At 45.7% G+C, this 15,233-nt stretch overlaps 1 protein-coding gene across 1 annotated transcript; it reads left to right on the top strand.

Annotated features, from left to right (window-relative positions):
- The first annotated feature begins 539 nt into the window (after window positions 1–539).
- Window positions 540–14,574, top strand: LOC125544015 (PITH domain protein (DUF1000)). The gene is made up of 10 exons (XM_048707536.2): window positions 540–793; window positions 955–1,035; window positions 1,762–1,811; window positions 11,196–11,273; window positions 11,376–11,433; window positions 11,512–11,561; window positions 13,672–13,780; window positions 13,863–13,924; window positions 14,125–14,176; window positions 14,296–14,574. Exons 1-9 carry the CDS (start codon window positions 710–712, stop codon window positions 14,165–14,167), a joined length of 615 nt encoding a protein of 204 aa, XP_048563493.1. The 5' UTR covers window positions 540–709; the 3' UTR covers window positions 14,168–14,176; window positions 14,296–14,574.
- Window positions 14,575–15,233: the final 659 nt, after the last annotated feature.

The following is a 15,233-nucleotide window of genomic DNA, read 5'->3' on the forward strand; positions in this document are numbered from 1 at the left end:
GATGAACCGTAATTTGTTTGGTAGCCAGGAGTAAAACTATTCAGATCGCGTGTGGTAAGGTCACCACCGCTGAGAAGTGGTGACAACACCTTATGCAGGTTGTAATCAAACAACGAGTCATATGTGCGCTTAATGTGGTGCAGCCAACCAAACGGCGGGTCAACATTAGTTCCCTCGTGCAGCTAACATATATACAGCTAATCAAGCTATGTGCAGATGGTGGTTTATAGTCTGTTTTTCTTAGTCAGGTCTATCTAAAAATCACATGCAATGTGCCAAAATCGATGCGGGCAACCAAACACGCCCTAGATATCTGGGCTGGTCTGGACATTTTTGTTAGCTGTGTTGTGTGGCTGAAAATGCGCGATGGTCTGATTTAAATATGTGCGGCCGACTAAAGTAAACTAATAAAGGAGAAAAAAAGAAAAGAAAAAAAAAGAAAAAAAGAAAAGGAGACAAAGAAAAGAAAGTCCAGACATTTTTGTCCGCGTTGGATCCTAAAAATGTCTAGACGGTTCGATTTTGCGGGCGGAAAAACTAAAAGGGGGAAAAGAAAAGAAAAGAAAACCCTCAAAGCCCTAGTACCTTCGTAGACGCAGGCAGTCAGCAGCCGACCAGAAGGCAGCGGACGCAGAGCAAATCCAAACAAGAACACCAGTAGTGCTGCATTCGCAGCGAGCGAGGAAGAGGAAGAGGGTAAGAGAGAGGGATGGCATGCCTGCACGATCACGAGTGTGGGGATCACAACTGCGCCGCCGATTGGTCGCTCTACAATCACATCGACATCCCCAAGGTTTCTTCCCAATCTCTCTCCGTCTCTCTCTCCGTCTCTCTCTGTAAATCAGAATCTTCGCTGTAGCCTACTGTATTACGAGTGCAAAATCTTCTATTACTACTGCAGAAATTCGAGAAACTGTGGCTCTGAATCTTCCCCGTTTTTTCCACAACCTGCAGGTGGTGGCTCTGAACGAATCTGTGGCCGGGAGCGTCAAATCGGTCTTCAAGTCGTGGGACCAGCGCCTCGAGACTTCCGGGGTATGTACCGAGATCCTTGAATTAGACATAACCCATCTTCTTATGAGTGTCAGTGCTTATTTTCTGCCAAATATGCCAGGAGTTAGACGTTTCTAGATAACCTGTCACTGATATAGAAAAGTTTCAGTATCGATTGCTGTGTTCCTATGTGGATTATACTCGTCTCCTTTGGTATTACATTAGAACGAATAGAAAATTAGCAGCTTTCTGTGCATCCAGTAGGTACTATTTGTCCTTATAAAACTATCACTGGGTACTTTTTTTTATCATGCCACTAATGTCATTACTGTCATGATTACTGAGGGCTACAATTTATTTTTCACAAGTACTAGTAAAGATGTCTATAAAGCATAATCCTAGCGCATAGTAGGAAAAGGGAAATTGCCAGGACGTCTGAAATATTAAACGGGAGAAACAGTAGGCCAGCAGGTTTGGTATGCATTATGCAGACATTTTGAGCTCTATGTTTTATTACCCTTTATCCTCCATGTTACGCAAAATTGCCATTCTTCTGCATGCGAATTTGGATATTACTTATGTTTGTTGTATCAGCTTATCAGTCTTGACCCTAAATCCTGTAAGGTACAATGAATCAAGATCAGAATATTGATGCTGTAGCTTACAGCGTTTATTCAGTGACAAGTGATATTTTCACTCATAACCTGTTACTTAAGTTTCTTTTCATACCTGTTACCTGCACTCTTATGAACATTCTTGCTGCACCAGGGTTTTCTGGAGAGCAATGAGGGTGACCCCGAGTTACTTGTTTTCATCCCGTAAGTAGCTTACATCACTTAATGATAATTGGATATATATCTGTGTCTTGGCTTCTTTCTTTTCCATCCCCTTCTGCTGTATAAACTTGTTATCTCCGCTGAGGAATTAACAGAAACGGTGGTAGCCCGGTTCGAAAAAAAGATATATGTGTGTGCCTGCCCCACTCGGTTTCTTAAATTAATTACATCATTGCTTCACTTGACTTAAACCCACACAAGCTGAATATTTTATGCCTTCAAATGCAGAATTGACAGCTTTAGTGTCTAGGACACAGAATTTGTGGTGTTATAGTTATGGAAGGCATTAGGTGGATTCTTTTAGTTCGGTCATTTCATAATTTTTAAATATTAATCATTTGGTCATGAAGTTGTGCTTAATTTTTCTAGGCTAGTGCTTGTGGACGAAGGGGAGCCTTGGCGCAGCGGTAAAGCTGTTGCTTTGTGACCATGAGGTCACGGGTTCGAGTCCTGGAAACAGTCTCTTGCGGAAATGTAGGGAAAGGCTGCGTACAATAGACCCAAAGTGGTCGGACCCTCCCCCGGACCCTGCGCAAGCGGGAGCTACGTGCACTGGGCTGCCCTTTTTTTAGTGCTTGTGGACGTGCACTGATTAACTGTCACAAGTTGAACTATTTTATGCCTTCAAATGCAGAATCGACAGCTTTAGTGTCTACAGAAATTTGTTGTATGGAGAGTCAAGAAGTTCTCATCGAAACATCAAGAAATTGTGCTGTTACAGTTATGGAAGGCATTAGATGGATACTTTTAGTTCATTCATTTCATAATTTTAAAATTTGAATCATTTGGTTGTGCTTAATTGTTCTAGGGTAGTGCTTGTGGACGTGTATTGATTTATACATGTTGTCTTCTCCCTGGACATATATATATATATATATATATATATATATATATATATATGATTATTATGTCTTTGCCACCTGGGGGCATTGTCACCCTTTTGGCTTCTGTCTGATCTGCCTTTGAGATCCGTGTAGCATCTTTTAGGTCTGTCATTGATTAGACCTCCATTTGTCTAATAGCACTGAGACGAGTTCATTAGTAGTAAGTAGTAACCAGATTAAACGATGATATTGTGTATACACATGGATCTATTTTTGAGGAATCTTTTTTGAGTTCATGGAGAACTTCTTTTAGGTAATAAAAGTCTTAATCACAAACCAATTTTTTTGTACTATTATAGAAAGTTAGTAAGTTATTGTATTTTTTACACTATTAGGGAATCTTTTTGGTCAAGTATTCATCATCTCACATTTTGATACCCCTAGTCTGACACATACTCTTCTAGAACCGTATTAGTGTGATCATTATCATGCTTCATTAATTGAATCCTGGCGAAGGAATGATGATAGCATTTGCACAAATCACGAGGCATGCATTGAACGGAGATAACATGGGGTGACACTGCCACCCAGAGGGGTGACATAGTCACCGGGTGTTAAAAAATCCACACTAATATATACATACATACATACATACATACATATATATATATAATATATATACATACATACATATATATATATAATATATATATATATATATATATATATAACTTTGTTTGCTGGTTTGGTGCCAAGCAATCATTCATTACAACTGATTTATGTGGAACACATTTGTGCACTTTTAGTCGTTTAGGCAAGTCCTTTTTTGCACACCCTTCCATAAATTATTTCAATTATCCTGAAGGAGTCAGAAGCAACATGGAGAAATAGAAAGAGGCCAAGAAGAAAGCAATCATTCATTACAACTGATTTCTGTGGAACACATTTGTGCACTTTTAGTCATTTAGGCAAGTCCTTAGCTGTGAGTGAAGCAAGGGGTCGGGGCCTATGATGAGCTTTGTTAGTGACTAGACACGGGAAGGAGAAAGGGGCATTTACAACATGGCGGAAGTCCGCCAGAGGAAGACAAGGGATCTCAACCAAGTTAAATGCATAAAGGACGAGGCAAAATGACTCCTAGTGGAAGATGAGGTCAAGAATAAAGGAGTCGTTCAAAGTCATACTAATTACCGAGGAATTAAGCTTATGAGTCATACTATGAAGCTTTATGAGAGGGTGATTGAGCATCGCTTGAGAAGAGAGACGAACGTCACAAAAAATTAATTTGGTTTATGCCCGGGAGACCGACAATAGAGGTGATTTTCTTGCTACGTCAGCTTATTTAAAGATATAGGGAGCATAAGAAGGATGTACACATGGTTTTCATCGACTTGGAGAAGGCATATGACAAGATACCGAGGATGGTCATGTGGTGGTTGCTAGAGAAACATTAAGTCCCAACAAATTACATTACCCTCATCAAGTATGTGTACGGTAAGTTGTGACAAATGTGCGAGCAGGTGATAGTGAGAACAACACCTCCCAATTGCCATAGGACTACATCAAGGGTCAGCCTTGAGCCCATACATCTTGGCCTTAGTGATGGACGAGGTCAGAAACAATATACAAGGAGATATCCCTCGAGTTCTGTTTGGATGTAGACATTCAAGGCCTCCAAATTGCATTGGCTCCAATATTAAATCTGCATGACATTTTTTTTTGCGATTCAAATCTGCATGACATTGATATCGACATTCAACCCGAATTCTGGTGTTTGGATGGTGAAAATATTGAATTGCACATTGTTGTACACATCACTGGCATTTCATCTTTTTCTCTTTCTCTCCAGCATTGTAACACCCACGATGCGGCTATATCTCTCACGTGTCGGAGCATGACTTAGAGGCATAACCGCATGGTAGGCATGTCGTAAGAGGGGTAATCTTTACACAACCCATGTACTGAATAAGAAAGAGATAAAGAGTTGGCTTACAATCGCCACTTTACACAATACATAAAAATAGCATTACATCATCCAGAATACAATCAAGGTCTGACTACGGAACCAAATAAAGAAAGACAACCCCTAATGCAAAAGATCCCCGATCGCCCCGACTGGGCTCCACTACTGATCAATTGGAACGAAACAACACAACGAACACGATCTTCATCGAACTCCCACTTGAGCTCAGCTGCGTCATCTGCACTGGTATCAACGGCACCTGCAACTGGTGTTGGAAGTAATCTGTGAGTCACGGGGACTCAGCAATCTCACACCCTCGCGATCAAGACTATTTAAGCTTATGGGTAGGGAAAAGGTAGTGAGGTGGAGCTGCAGCAAGCACTAGCAAATATGGTGGCTAACTTACGCAAATGAGAGCGAGAAGAGAAGTAAAGCACGGTCGTGAACTATAAGTGATCAAGAAGTGATCCTGAAACTACTTACGTTCAAGCATAACACGAGACCGTGTTCACTTCCCGGACTCCGCCGAGAACAGACCATCACGGCTACACACGCGGTTGATGCATTTTAATTAAGTTAAGTGTCAAGTTTTCTACAATCGGACATTAACAAATTCTCATCTGCCCATAACCGTGGGCACGACTTTTGAAAGTTCAAAACCCTGCAGGGGTGTCCCAACTTAGCCCATCACAAGCTCTCACGGTTAACGAAGGATATTCCTTCTCCCAGGAAGACCCGATCAGACTCGGAATTCCGGTTACAAAACATTTCGACAATGGTAAAACAAGACCAGTAAGACCGCCCGATGCGCCGACATCCTGATAGGAGCTGCACATATCTCGTTCTCAGGGCAACACCGGATGAACACTACGTACAGCTAAAACCAACCCTCAAGTTTCCCCGAGGTGGCGCTGCAAGTGGCTCTGTTTCGGACCAACACTTAGACAAGCACTGGCCCCCGGGGGGGAGGGGTTAAAATAAAGATGACCCTTGAGTCTGCAGAACCCAAGGGAAGGTGATAGGTTGTTAGTGCAAATGTAAAACCAAGGTTGGGCCTTGCTGGAGGAGTTTTATTCAAGACGAACTGTCAAGGGGTTCCCATTATAACCCAACCGCGTAAGGAACGCAAAATCAAGAAACATAACACCGGTATGACGGAAACTAGGGCGGCAAGAGTGGAACAAAACACCAGGCATAAGGCCGAGCCTTCCACCCTTTACCAAGTATATAGATGCATTAATTAAACAAGGTATATTGTGATATCCCAACAAATGTCTATGTTCCAACATGGAACAAACTTCATCTTCACCTGCAACTAGCAACGCTATAAGAGGGGCTGAGCAAAGCGGTAACATAGCCAAACAACGGTTTGCTAGGAAAGGTGGGTTAGAGGCTTGACATGGCAATATGGGAGGTATGATATAGCAAGTGGTAGGTATCGCGGCATAGCAATAGAGCGAGCAACTAGCAAGCAAAGATAGAAGTGATTTCGAGGGTATGATCATCTTGCCTGAGATCCGCAAGGAAGAAGAACGAGTCCATGAAGAAGACAAACGGACGTAGTCAAACGGATCCTCACAAACGCGACGTTATCGGAACTAACCCGAAAAAGCAACACCGAAAAGAAGCAAACAACATAGTAAACAACCATCACATAAACATGGCATGATGCACAACCAAGCATGATGCATGTCCGGTTTAATTATGCATGGCATGGCAAAGTGCACAAACAAAACTATAAGTTAAGTGGAGCCCAATATGCAACGAGTTGCATATTGACGGAGCACCACATCAATTATTTAGTTCACTCCCGGTTAGGTACTCAATAATATTAAATGTTGGTTAACATGACAAGAGGTGAAGCATATGAAAAACTACCTATCCAGACAATTTAAATGGGGCCGGAAACATCAACCAACAATTCCAGTAAATCCCCATATGCATTAGCAATTTAAAGCAACAACAATTTAAACATATTAAATGTTATTATCATGATGTGGATGACATGTGCAAATTTTATAAAAATGTTGACATGAGCATATTATGAAGCATTTGTCATCGTGGCGGAAACGAAAAGGGGTGCCACGGTCACGACAACGGAAATGGTGCCACGGCAACATTCCGGTTCCGGTAATTCGATTGAGATACCGATGCAAAGGATAAGTGTGCGGTTGCGTGCAAAAGATGGTGGGGTGCTCCCGGATATCGGGTGTCCCATGAGTCGATGGCATGGAAGCGAGAGACACTACGGACACGGTGCAAACGCGAGCATCTCAAACATCGCAAGCATTCGTTCACGGACGTCGTCTCGGGGTTATACCTTCGAAGCGTGCAAACGAGACGGTTCGGGTTCGGTGCAAAGTAGAGGAAGTAGACGTTCACGGCCGTCGTGGAAGTAGAGCGGTTCACGTTTCGTTCTCGGAGAGGTACTTAATGAATCCAATGTCTTCGGGGCGACGGTAGTTGTACACGGTTCACAGTCGTTCATAGTCATGGCGAGGAACTTGACGAAACCCAAGGTGACGGTAGTTGTACACGGTCCACGAGTCGTCGATCGTTCGGGGTCCGACTTGCGGGTCTTGTCGACATGAAGGGGTACTTGGCGTTTTTGTGTAGCCGAACTTGAGGGGCACCGACATCGTGGTACTTGGCGTCCATGGGTACTTGACAAAGACGAAACGGAACGCAACGGTTGTAGTGGTACATGGCGTCCAGGGGCTTCGCGGGTCATTCTGTACTTTGGCGTTCGGAGCGGTGGTCGTTCGTGTGTCGTAAGTCGTGGTACTTGCCGAACTTGGTGAATCCAAGTGTCTCGGTGGCGGCCATGGTACTCCCTGATTTGGAGGGTCTTGACAACGACAACAGGGCCAGCGGTGGTGCACGACGGCAGCGAGAGCTTCAGTGGCATGCAGCGCACTACGGCGATGCTCGGGGTCCATGGAGGGGCACAGAGGCAAGCAGGCAACGAGGCAGGGGCGACGTAGGAGGAAGCAGGGGTGCCAGACGCGCGTGGAGAGGCTCGAGGTCGAGCTCCTGGCGCTGGACAAAGACAGCGCGAATGGAAGAGGAGCCCCGCAGGGGAGCTAACGGAGGGGGAGCAGAGGAGGTCGCAGCGGCGGCCTGGACTCGGGCAGGAGCGGCAGAGCGGAGCAGAGCAGTAGCGCTCATGCTTAGTGGCGGGGCAGCGACTTCGCGGCGTAGACGGAAGCAGAGGGCGACGTGAGACAGGGGCGTCGGAGTTGGCCTCCAGTGGCGGCTCGGGAGGCCCGGCGCGGCGGAGGGAACGGCCACGGCGGGCGCTGGTTGTCGGCAGGGGCTGCAGGAAGCAGTCGGCGGCCATGACACTCGAGAAGGCGCGGGGAGGAGAAGGGAGGAGGCTGCTGAGGGCGACTGGTGCAAGGGAGAGGGCGAGAGGAGGGCGCTGGGAGGAAGAGAGATGGGAATCGGGTGCGGGGCACTGCTCCCTCTCTCTGGCGATGCGTGAAGGTGCGCGAGGCGGCGGGAGGAGGAACGAGGAGGAGGGGTCGAGGGGAGATGAGGATCGGGCCAAATCACGCTAGGGTTAGAAAGGGATGGGCCTCAAGGGGTTTGGTGGGCCGGCCTGGCCTAGTGGCATGCGGTTGCTGGGCTTCTTCTCTCCCTCTCTACTCTGATTTTTCTCTTTTCTATTTATCGCATAAACATAAATAGAAAGAAAGTACAGAGGGTTTGGAATGGATGTGAGGAGAGAGGGACATATTTCTGGAAACCAAGAAATATGCCCGATTTAATAAAAGTGGTTTGGGAATTTAAGGACAGAAAAATAATTCAAGTTTGAATTAAAATTCAAACTTGAACCATTTTTGAACCCAACCAAAACAACTCCAAATGATCTGAAATTTGACAGAGAGGGTTTAGGCATGGTGAACTAGCATCAGGAAAAGAAAGAACATTTCTCGAGGAGGGGAAAAGGTCACTTGCCAAAATGAAAGAAAGAAGAAGGAATGAGGAGGTGATGATGCATGATCATACATGGAGCATCCAACAATGTGACATGCATGAATATGACAATGCACATGATGATTATGAGAACGCAAAAAAATACAAGAGGCACAAATGCACATGACAATGATGGGCATGGCAATGCAATATAACCAAATGATGAACATGATGCAAGAAGCAAAATATGACAATGACACTCATCCGATCATGGCAACAAACAGTTCAGACACACAACGACAACGAGATAAAAGGAAGGCATCTGAAGCTCCGGTCTTGGGGCGTCACAAGCATGCTCTCTCCATGCAAATTTAGAGCATGATTGGTTTGATGCCAAAAATTGGCATGACAACATTTGGCAAATGCCAAAATATTGGCTAGTGCTTGGTTAGTTACCAATTTCACTTGCCAACCTCACAAGAGTTGCCAATTTTTGGCTACTTTTGATATTGCCAATTGTTGGCTTGCCAAGTATTGGCAGTGCCAAATGTTGGCATGAAACCAATTAGCCTTTTAACTTCCGTTTCCCTGCCGGAATCGACCCCCATGACGGCCTGCACAGCCCCATGCGCCACAAGCACGAACATGAGGAGTGGTGCGGCAAGCGCGCCCCCCGCGAGCGTGGTGAGGATGGGCAGCACAACCACGATCCGCTCCACGCGCACATGTGAATGGGGTGGGAGGGGGCTGCCGCCGTGGTCCTCTAGCCAGTCTCGGCTCGTGGAGGGCTCGCAGACAGGCAGGGGCAGCCATGGGGGGAAGCGGCATCCGTCACCATGGGAGGCAACAAACAGCTGCTGCTGAGGGGATTGAAAGCATGAGCGATAGGTGGTTGGGCGCACGCGCGCCGCGTCTGAGATATGGGATGATTGTCTTCCCGCTTCGTGCTGCTGTCCCTCTCCTACGCGTGGCATTTTTCTTTTTCCAGGACCGCTCCTCAAAGGGGTAAGTGGAGACTAGGGGTGAGCGCTGTCGAACTTGCCACAAAGTCAGTGGGTGAAGTTCCGAATTCGGGCAAAGTGATGTGACATCCTAGTTTAATAGGATTGATAGTACGACCCATACCAATAAGGTGCATCTTCTTTTTTGGAAGCTCATCTCAAAAGAACCGCTTGGTTAAGCGTGCTTGGCTTGGAGCAGTTTGGGGATGTGTGAACGACCAGGAAGTTTCTCAGGGTGCGCACGAGTGAGGACAGTGTGCCGGAAAGACTTGTGTTGGTTTGTGGGTCAGTCTAGAGCCTATAGGATAGCTAGGAGTAACTACTGCCAGTGCGGGAGTGGCTGGTGTGTTACAAGTGAGGCGGGTGGGGACAGCGGGCTGTTCAATATCACGCTTCAATTCCAAGTCTTTCCGAGTCTGAATACTGTTCCAAACAACAAAATTCGGGCTGCCCAAATGCCAATGTTTAATTCTGGGCCTCATTGCCAATATCCAAACAGTGCCTTGGTGTGTGGTCTTTGCTGATGATGTGGTCCTAGTTGACGAAAGTAGGTTGGGTGTCAATAGGACATTAGAGTTGTGGCGACAAACTTCAGAGTCCAAGGGGTTTAGGCTTAGTAGGACCAAGACCGAGTACATGACTTGTGATTTTAGTGCTGTTAGGTGCGAGGAGGGAGAAGGGAGAAGTTAGTTTCGAGGGACATATAGTGCCGAAGAGGGACACCGTTCTATACTTGGGAGTTGGGATCAATGCTCCAAAGCAATGGTGGTATTGATGAGGATGTTAGCCACTGAATCAAAGCGGAGCGGATGAAGTGGTGGGAAGCATCTGACATCCTCTGTGACAAGAAGGTCCCACATAAGCTAAAGGGTAAGTTCTATAGGACTGCAATCAGACCTGCAATGCTATATGGAGCAGAGTGTTGGCCTACTAAGAGGCAACACATCTAAGAAATGAGTGCCACTGAGATGCGCTTGCTAAGGTGGATGGGTGGCCATACAATAAAGGACCAAATTAGGAATGAGGGAATACGAGATGAGGTAGGGACCTATTGAAGAGAAGCTTGTCCAACACCGGCCAAGGTGGTTTGGACATATCCAACGGAGCCTTCAGAAGCACCAGTAAATAGTGGTATTCTTAAGAGTAGCCAAAATACTAGGAGAGGTAGGGGGCGACCAAATTTCACATGGGAGAAAGGCAGTAAAAAGAGACTTGAGGATTGGAATGTACCTAGGGATTTGGCTCTTGACAAGACTGCATGGAAATCAGCAAACCATATACCAGAATCTCGATTTATTTTGTTTACTTGTACTTCCTCTCTTCTCTTTTGGGTTCTCACAGTTTTCTGTTAGGTTTCATCACTAGCCTACCCCAATTTGCTTTGTTTGTGTATCCTGAGTCGGAATGCTTCATCAAGGGTTGTATGTAGACAAAGCAAGTTATCCGTGTTTTATTCTGTACTTCTGCCTCTGTCTTTATTTGCAATGAGTTCACGATCCATATATATTACATTTGGTTTGTGTTACTTTATACTCGACTATACTGGGATATATCATTTTTATGCTTGTGTTAATAGCTAAGACATGCTTATTCTCTCGTTTCTGCTTGCAATTCCTATCAGCAATCGTTAACATGTTTCATTTGTTCCTTTTTCTTGTAGATTTACCTCAGATGTGAAGATCAAGAGCATCGCTGTTGTTGGTGGTGCTGATGGAACAAGTCCTTCAAGAATGAGAGCGTAAGTTTTAGAATTCTGGCTTCTCTCTTTCATGACTTGCCCAGTGTTTTCTTCTTGAACCATAATAGCATGAAATTTATAAAGAATGTCGACTTGTCACAGATTTATCAATAGAGAAGGTATTGACTTTTCTGATGCTCAAAACATGCAGCCTGTGCAGGTATGTTTTTAGTTTGTTTATTTTCTTATCCATCCACAAGAAGAAACTCCAGCTGTAATTTGAGATTGTTTGTGCCAGGAATGGGAACTGGCAGAGAATTTGCAGGGAGTTCTTGAGTATCAAACCAGGTAATTTTAGTAGTTACTTGTTCTGCTTGTGCTACTTAATACATGTTCATTTATATTGCAATATTTAAGTTAGAAGAGAAGTCCATATTTCAACCCTGAATTGTCACCAAAGTCTAAGAAACAACCTGAACTTCAAAACCGTCTACTTTACAACCCCAAACTCTCAAAATTGGACAAATATCAACCCTCCTCTCCTCAAACCAGTTTTCGTGGCTGTTTTGGCCGGTTTTGAAGAGTTGACCGCCTAGTCAGCAACCAACTCAGCCGCCACGTCAACCAGGCATCTAAACCTAGTCTCTCTTTGTTCAGTCTCTCACCCTGAGCAGCGTCTCTCACACAGCCCAGCCGCCGCCACTTGGGACGCCAGCATCCCGACCCGCCGCCGCTTCTCCCTCCACCCGACCAGATGCTTGTCACCCGCTGCCCATTCTCTCCCAGCTCGCAATAGCAGTTGACCTGACGCCGCCAGGCCCGAAGGGCCATATACCCCTGCGCCGCCGGTGAGTGGAGGGCGGCGGCGCGGAACCACAGCCGGCCATCTAGACCCAGCAGCCCTTCGCCCTTCACCTATGTCGTGCTCAGCAGGCTCACGAGCATCGGACTGGGTGCGGTGGACGAGCACGGTGAGCACCAAGCGAATTGCAACGGCGCGCACACTTGGCATGATGAGCCCACGGCCGGTAGAGGAAGCTAAGAGGACGGGACTGGAGCATGGCGAGGCGCACGTCGCTGCTGGGGCTGAAGGCATCGCCGCCTCGGGGGAGGGCCAGGGACAGAGTTACTTTAGGGCAAAACTGGGCCTTGGCCCGCCCAGGGCAGCAGAAAACAGTGAAGGCTGGGAGTAAAAGTGGCCCTTAAAGAAGAAGTATTGTGTATAATTCCTTAGTCTGGCCCGTCCTGTCCCACCCAGCCCTTTTGATGTTGCTCGGCCACTGGGGAGGGCACATGGCGCTCTCGGAGAGGAAACACGCCGGCTCCGGCTGCCGTTGATAGAGGGGAAGAGGTGGGTGCAGGGCTCCATGGATTCAGCCGCTGGCGCATTGGTGGCCAGCAGGAGAGGGGAGTCCAGGGCAGGAGTCCGTGCTCGTTGGTGGACACTAGGAGAGGGGGAGCTCCGATCCATGCCCGGGGGTGGCGGCATCAGGCCGCAGGGTCGGGGTGGGGGAGCAGGGCCCAGCTCGTGTGAGGGCAGAGTGGCGGCACTGCCGTTCGCCGGCCACCAGAGAGGGTGGTGACGGGTCGGGGTCACGTACGTGGCGGCAGCAAGCTTGGTGAGCCCGATGCGGCTCGGAATGGGAAGAGAGACAGGGCTGGGCATGGGGCTCGCTGATGTGGCAGCTGACTAGGCGGGTGAACCGGTCAAAACCGGCTTTGTCTTTGAAAACCGGTTCAAGGTTGAATCTTGCATGGTTTTGATAATTCAGGGTTTTGATAAGTTTCAAAGCTCATGGTTGATTCTTAGACAAATGGGCTAGTTCAGGGTTGAAATATGGACGACTTCTCTCTTTGAGTTATATTGTAATAGTATAATATAGATAGTAGTGAGTAAAGATATTCAAATTTAGCCTCTCAAATGTAAGCTTCAAATATATGTAGATGATATGCTCCATTAGATAAGATGCCTTTTACTGTTGTATAAGTTGGAGAATACCATCATATGATGTGAGGATGGCGTGTGAGGCCTCCAACACATCACACATGCCTGTGACAATTCGGCAATCTTTGCGATTCTTCGGAGAAGAAATATAGGGGGATTGTAACCATAACACCCCCCCCCCCCCCCCCCCCCCTCTCTTTTCAATACAATGAAACGCAAGCTCTTTTGTGTTTTCTTGAAAAAAAAAGAAATATTGCCTACAGCACATCTCTACTGCTCGGCTAAACTTCATTAGATACATATGCTCAGTGTTGTATGAGTCAACAGTAGTCATTTTGTGAATAGGGTATTAGATTTAAGTATTAGGTCACTTCTGTTTTCATGTGTTTACTGAGTTGCTTCTAATTACCAAGTTTTAAATCCTGTTATAGTTTGTACTTGGAGTAGCTTGTATTGTTAGCTCTCTTTAACTTTTTCCTCTCTTGGCCTTTTGTGTCTTGCTGTTATTGTCAGGTATTCAAGGTTCCAAGGTGTGGCCAACTTAACTCTGCATTTTCCTGATAACTTTGGTGGTGATACGACTAAGATATATTACATTGGTTTGCGTGGTGAAGCTACTCAGGTACAATCGTCAAGATGTTTGTTTAGTCTGGAAATATAGCATGCAATGCTGATGTGTGACTGATCCACGCCATCTGCTGCAGAACAAAAGGGATGTTGTGGCCACAATTGTGTATGAAGTAATGCCCAATCCATCTGATCACAAGTAAGCTTTGTTAAATTTGATCTATTTCTTTGTGTTGTGATACATTTATTCTGAAATTATTATAGAGCTGTATATTGATTTACCCAGTGCCAGCACATCATGCAAACGACTCTTCAGCACATCATTGTTGTTTCTTGATGATGCTTCTATACTCCTAAGCATCTGAGGACTTTTGTAATACCTCGCTCTTCTCTGTGCAGAACAAAATCCGAGACTGGAGGTGGTTTCTCACATGTTGAGTAGGCATGTCAGGTAAGAATGGTAACATCTAGCGTTGTGAAGTCACGCACACAGTAATACTCTGCACTTTCTGTTCGGCTGCTACCGATTTTTACTTGTTTTCCAATTGCGGTGACATGCTTCCTCGGCAGATCCATGTCTGGGTGCTGCTCTCGGTTGGAGAGAAACTTGACCTCTGATGAGTTCTGTATGAATAAAACCAGTCCAGCTCTTAGATTCGTAGTTTTGAGAGTAAACCAGTGTATTTGTCGGTTGTCGATGGCTCGATGATGTAACTTAACTATGTTGCCTTGTGGTTGCCGGTGGCTCGATGAGGTAACTTAACTATGTCGCCCATGCTGTCATCAGAGTTGCTAACAAGTACTATGATTCTACCGATCTCCAATTGGTGGTACTTTTCCTTTCTTTCATTCAGTATTGGGATCAGGGCGTCTTCAATGTTACAGAAACATGGGGTCTTAAACCAAAGAATAGCCTCCAACATGGGTCTTAAGCCAAAAAATAGCCCAAGACCCACCCTCAAGCATTATGAGAAGAGGTCTTAACAACAAAATCGTAAGACAAGTTTAAGACCAAGCCACAGCAAATATTAAAGACGGTTTTAAGACAAGGCCGTCAGGAATAAAGAACTATACAATCTCTCACATGATTTGAGGGTTTAAAACTAGAAGAGAAAAAAACTGACATGTGGGCTCCTTCAAGGCCGTTGTTTTGCGTCGTGGCTGAATGAAAAGCATCTGGAGCTGATAGAAACTGAGAAAAGTTTGGTAGAAGCTGCGGGAAAAGCGGCCCGAGCTAGTACAAACTAAGAAAAGCTGGTGTGAGCTGCTTAGAAACTGAGAAAGCTAGTAGAAGCTGAGAAGGCCATAAAGCTTGTTTGACAACTACTTTTAGGATGGTTGATGAGCCTATAGGTGATGGTGAAAGCATGAATCTTGAAGATGTTATTTAAACAGTGATTTATCTGGTTATGTTGTATATTACCTTAAATGACATGATTTAGTGATCTAAACGCTCTTATATTTCTTTATGAAGAGAGTAACTATCACTAGAACTAGATGAGACCCCA

Source organism: Triticum urartu, chromosome 3A (assembly GCF_056163025.1).
Source record: "Triticum urartu cultivar PI428250 chromosome 3A, HENAU_Tu73, whole genome shotgun sequence".
NCBI classification, from domain to species: Eukaryota; Viridiplantae; Streptophyta; class Magnoliopsida; order Poales; family Poaceae; genus Triticum; species Triticum urartu.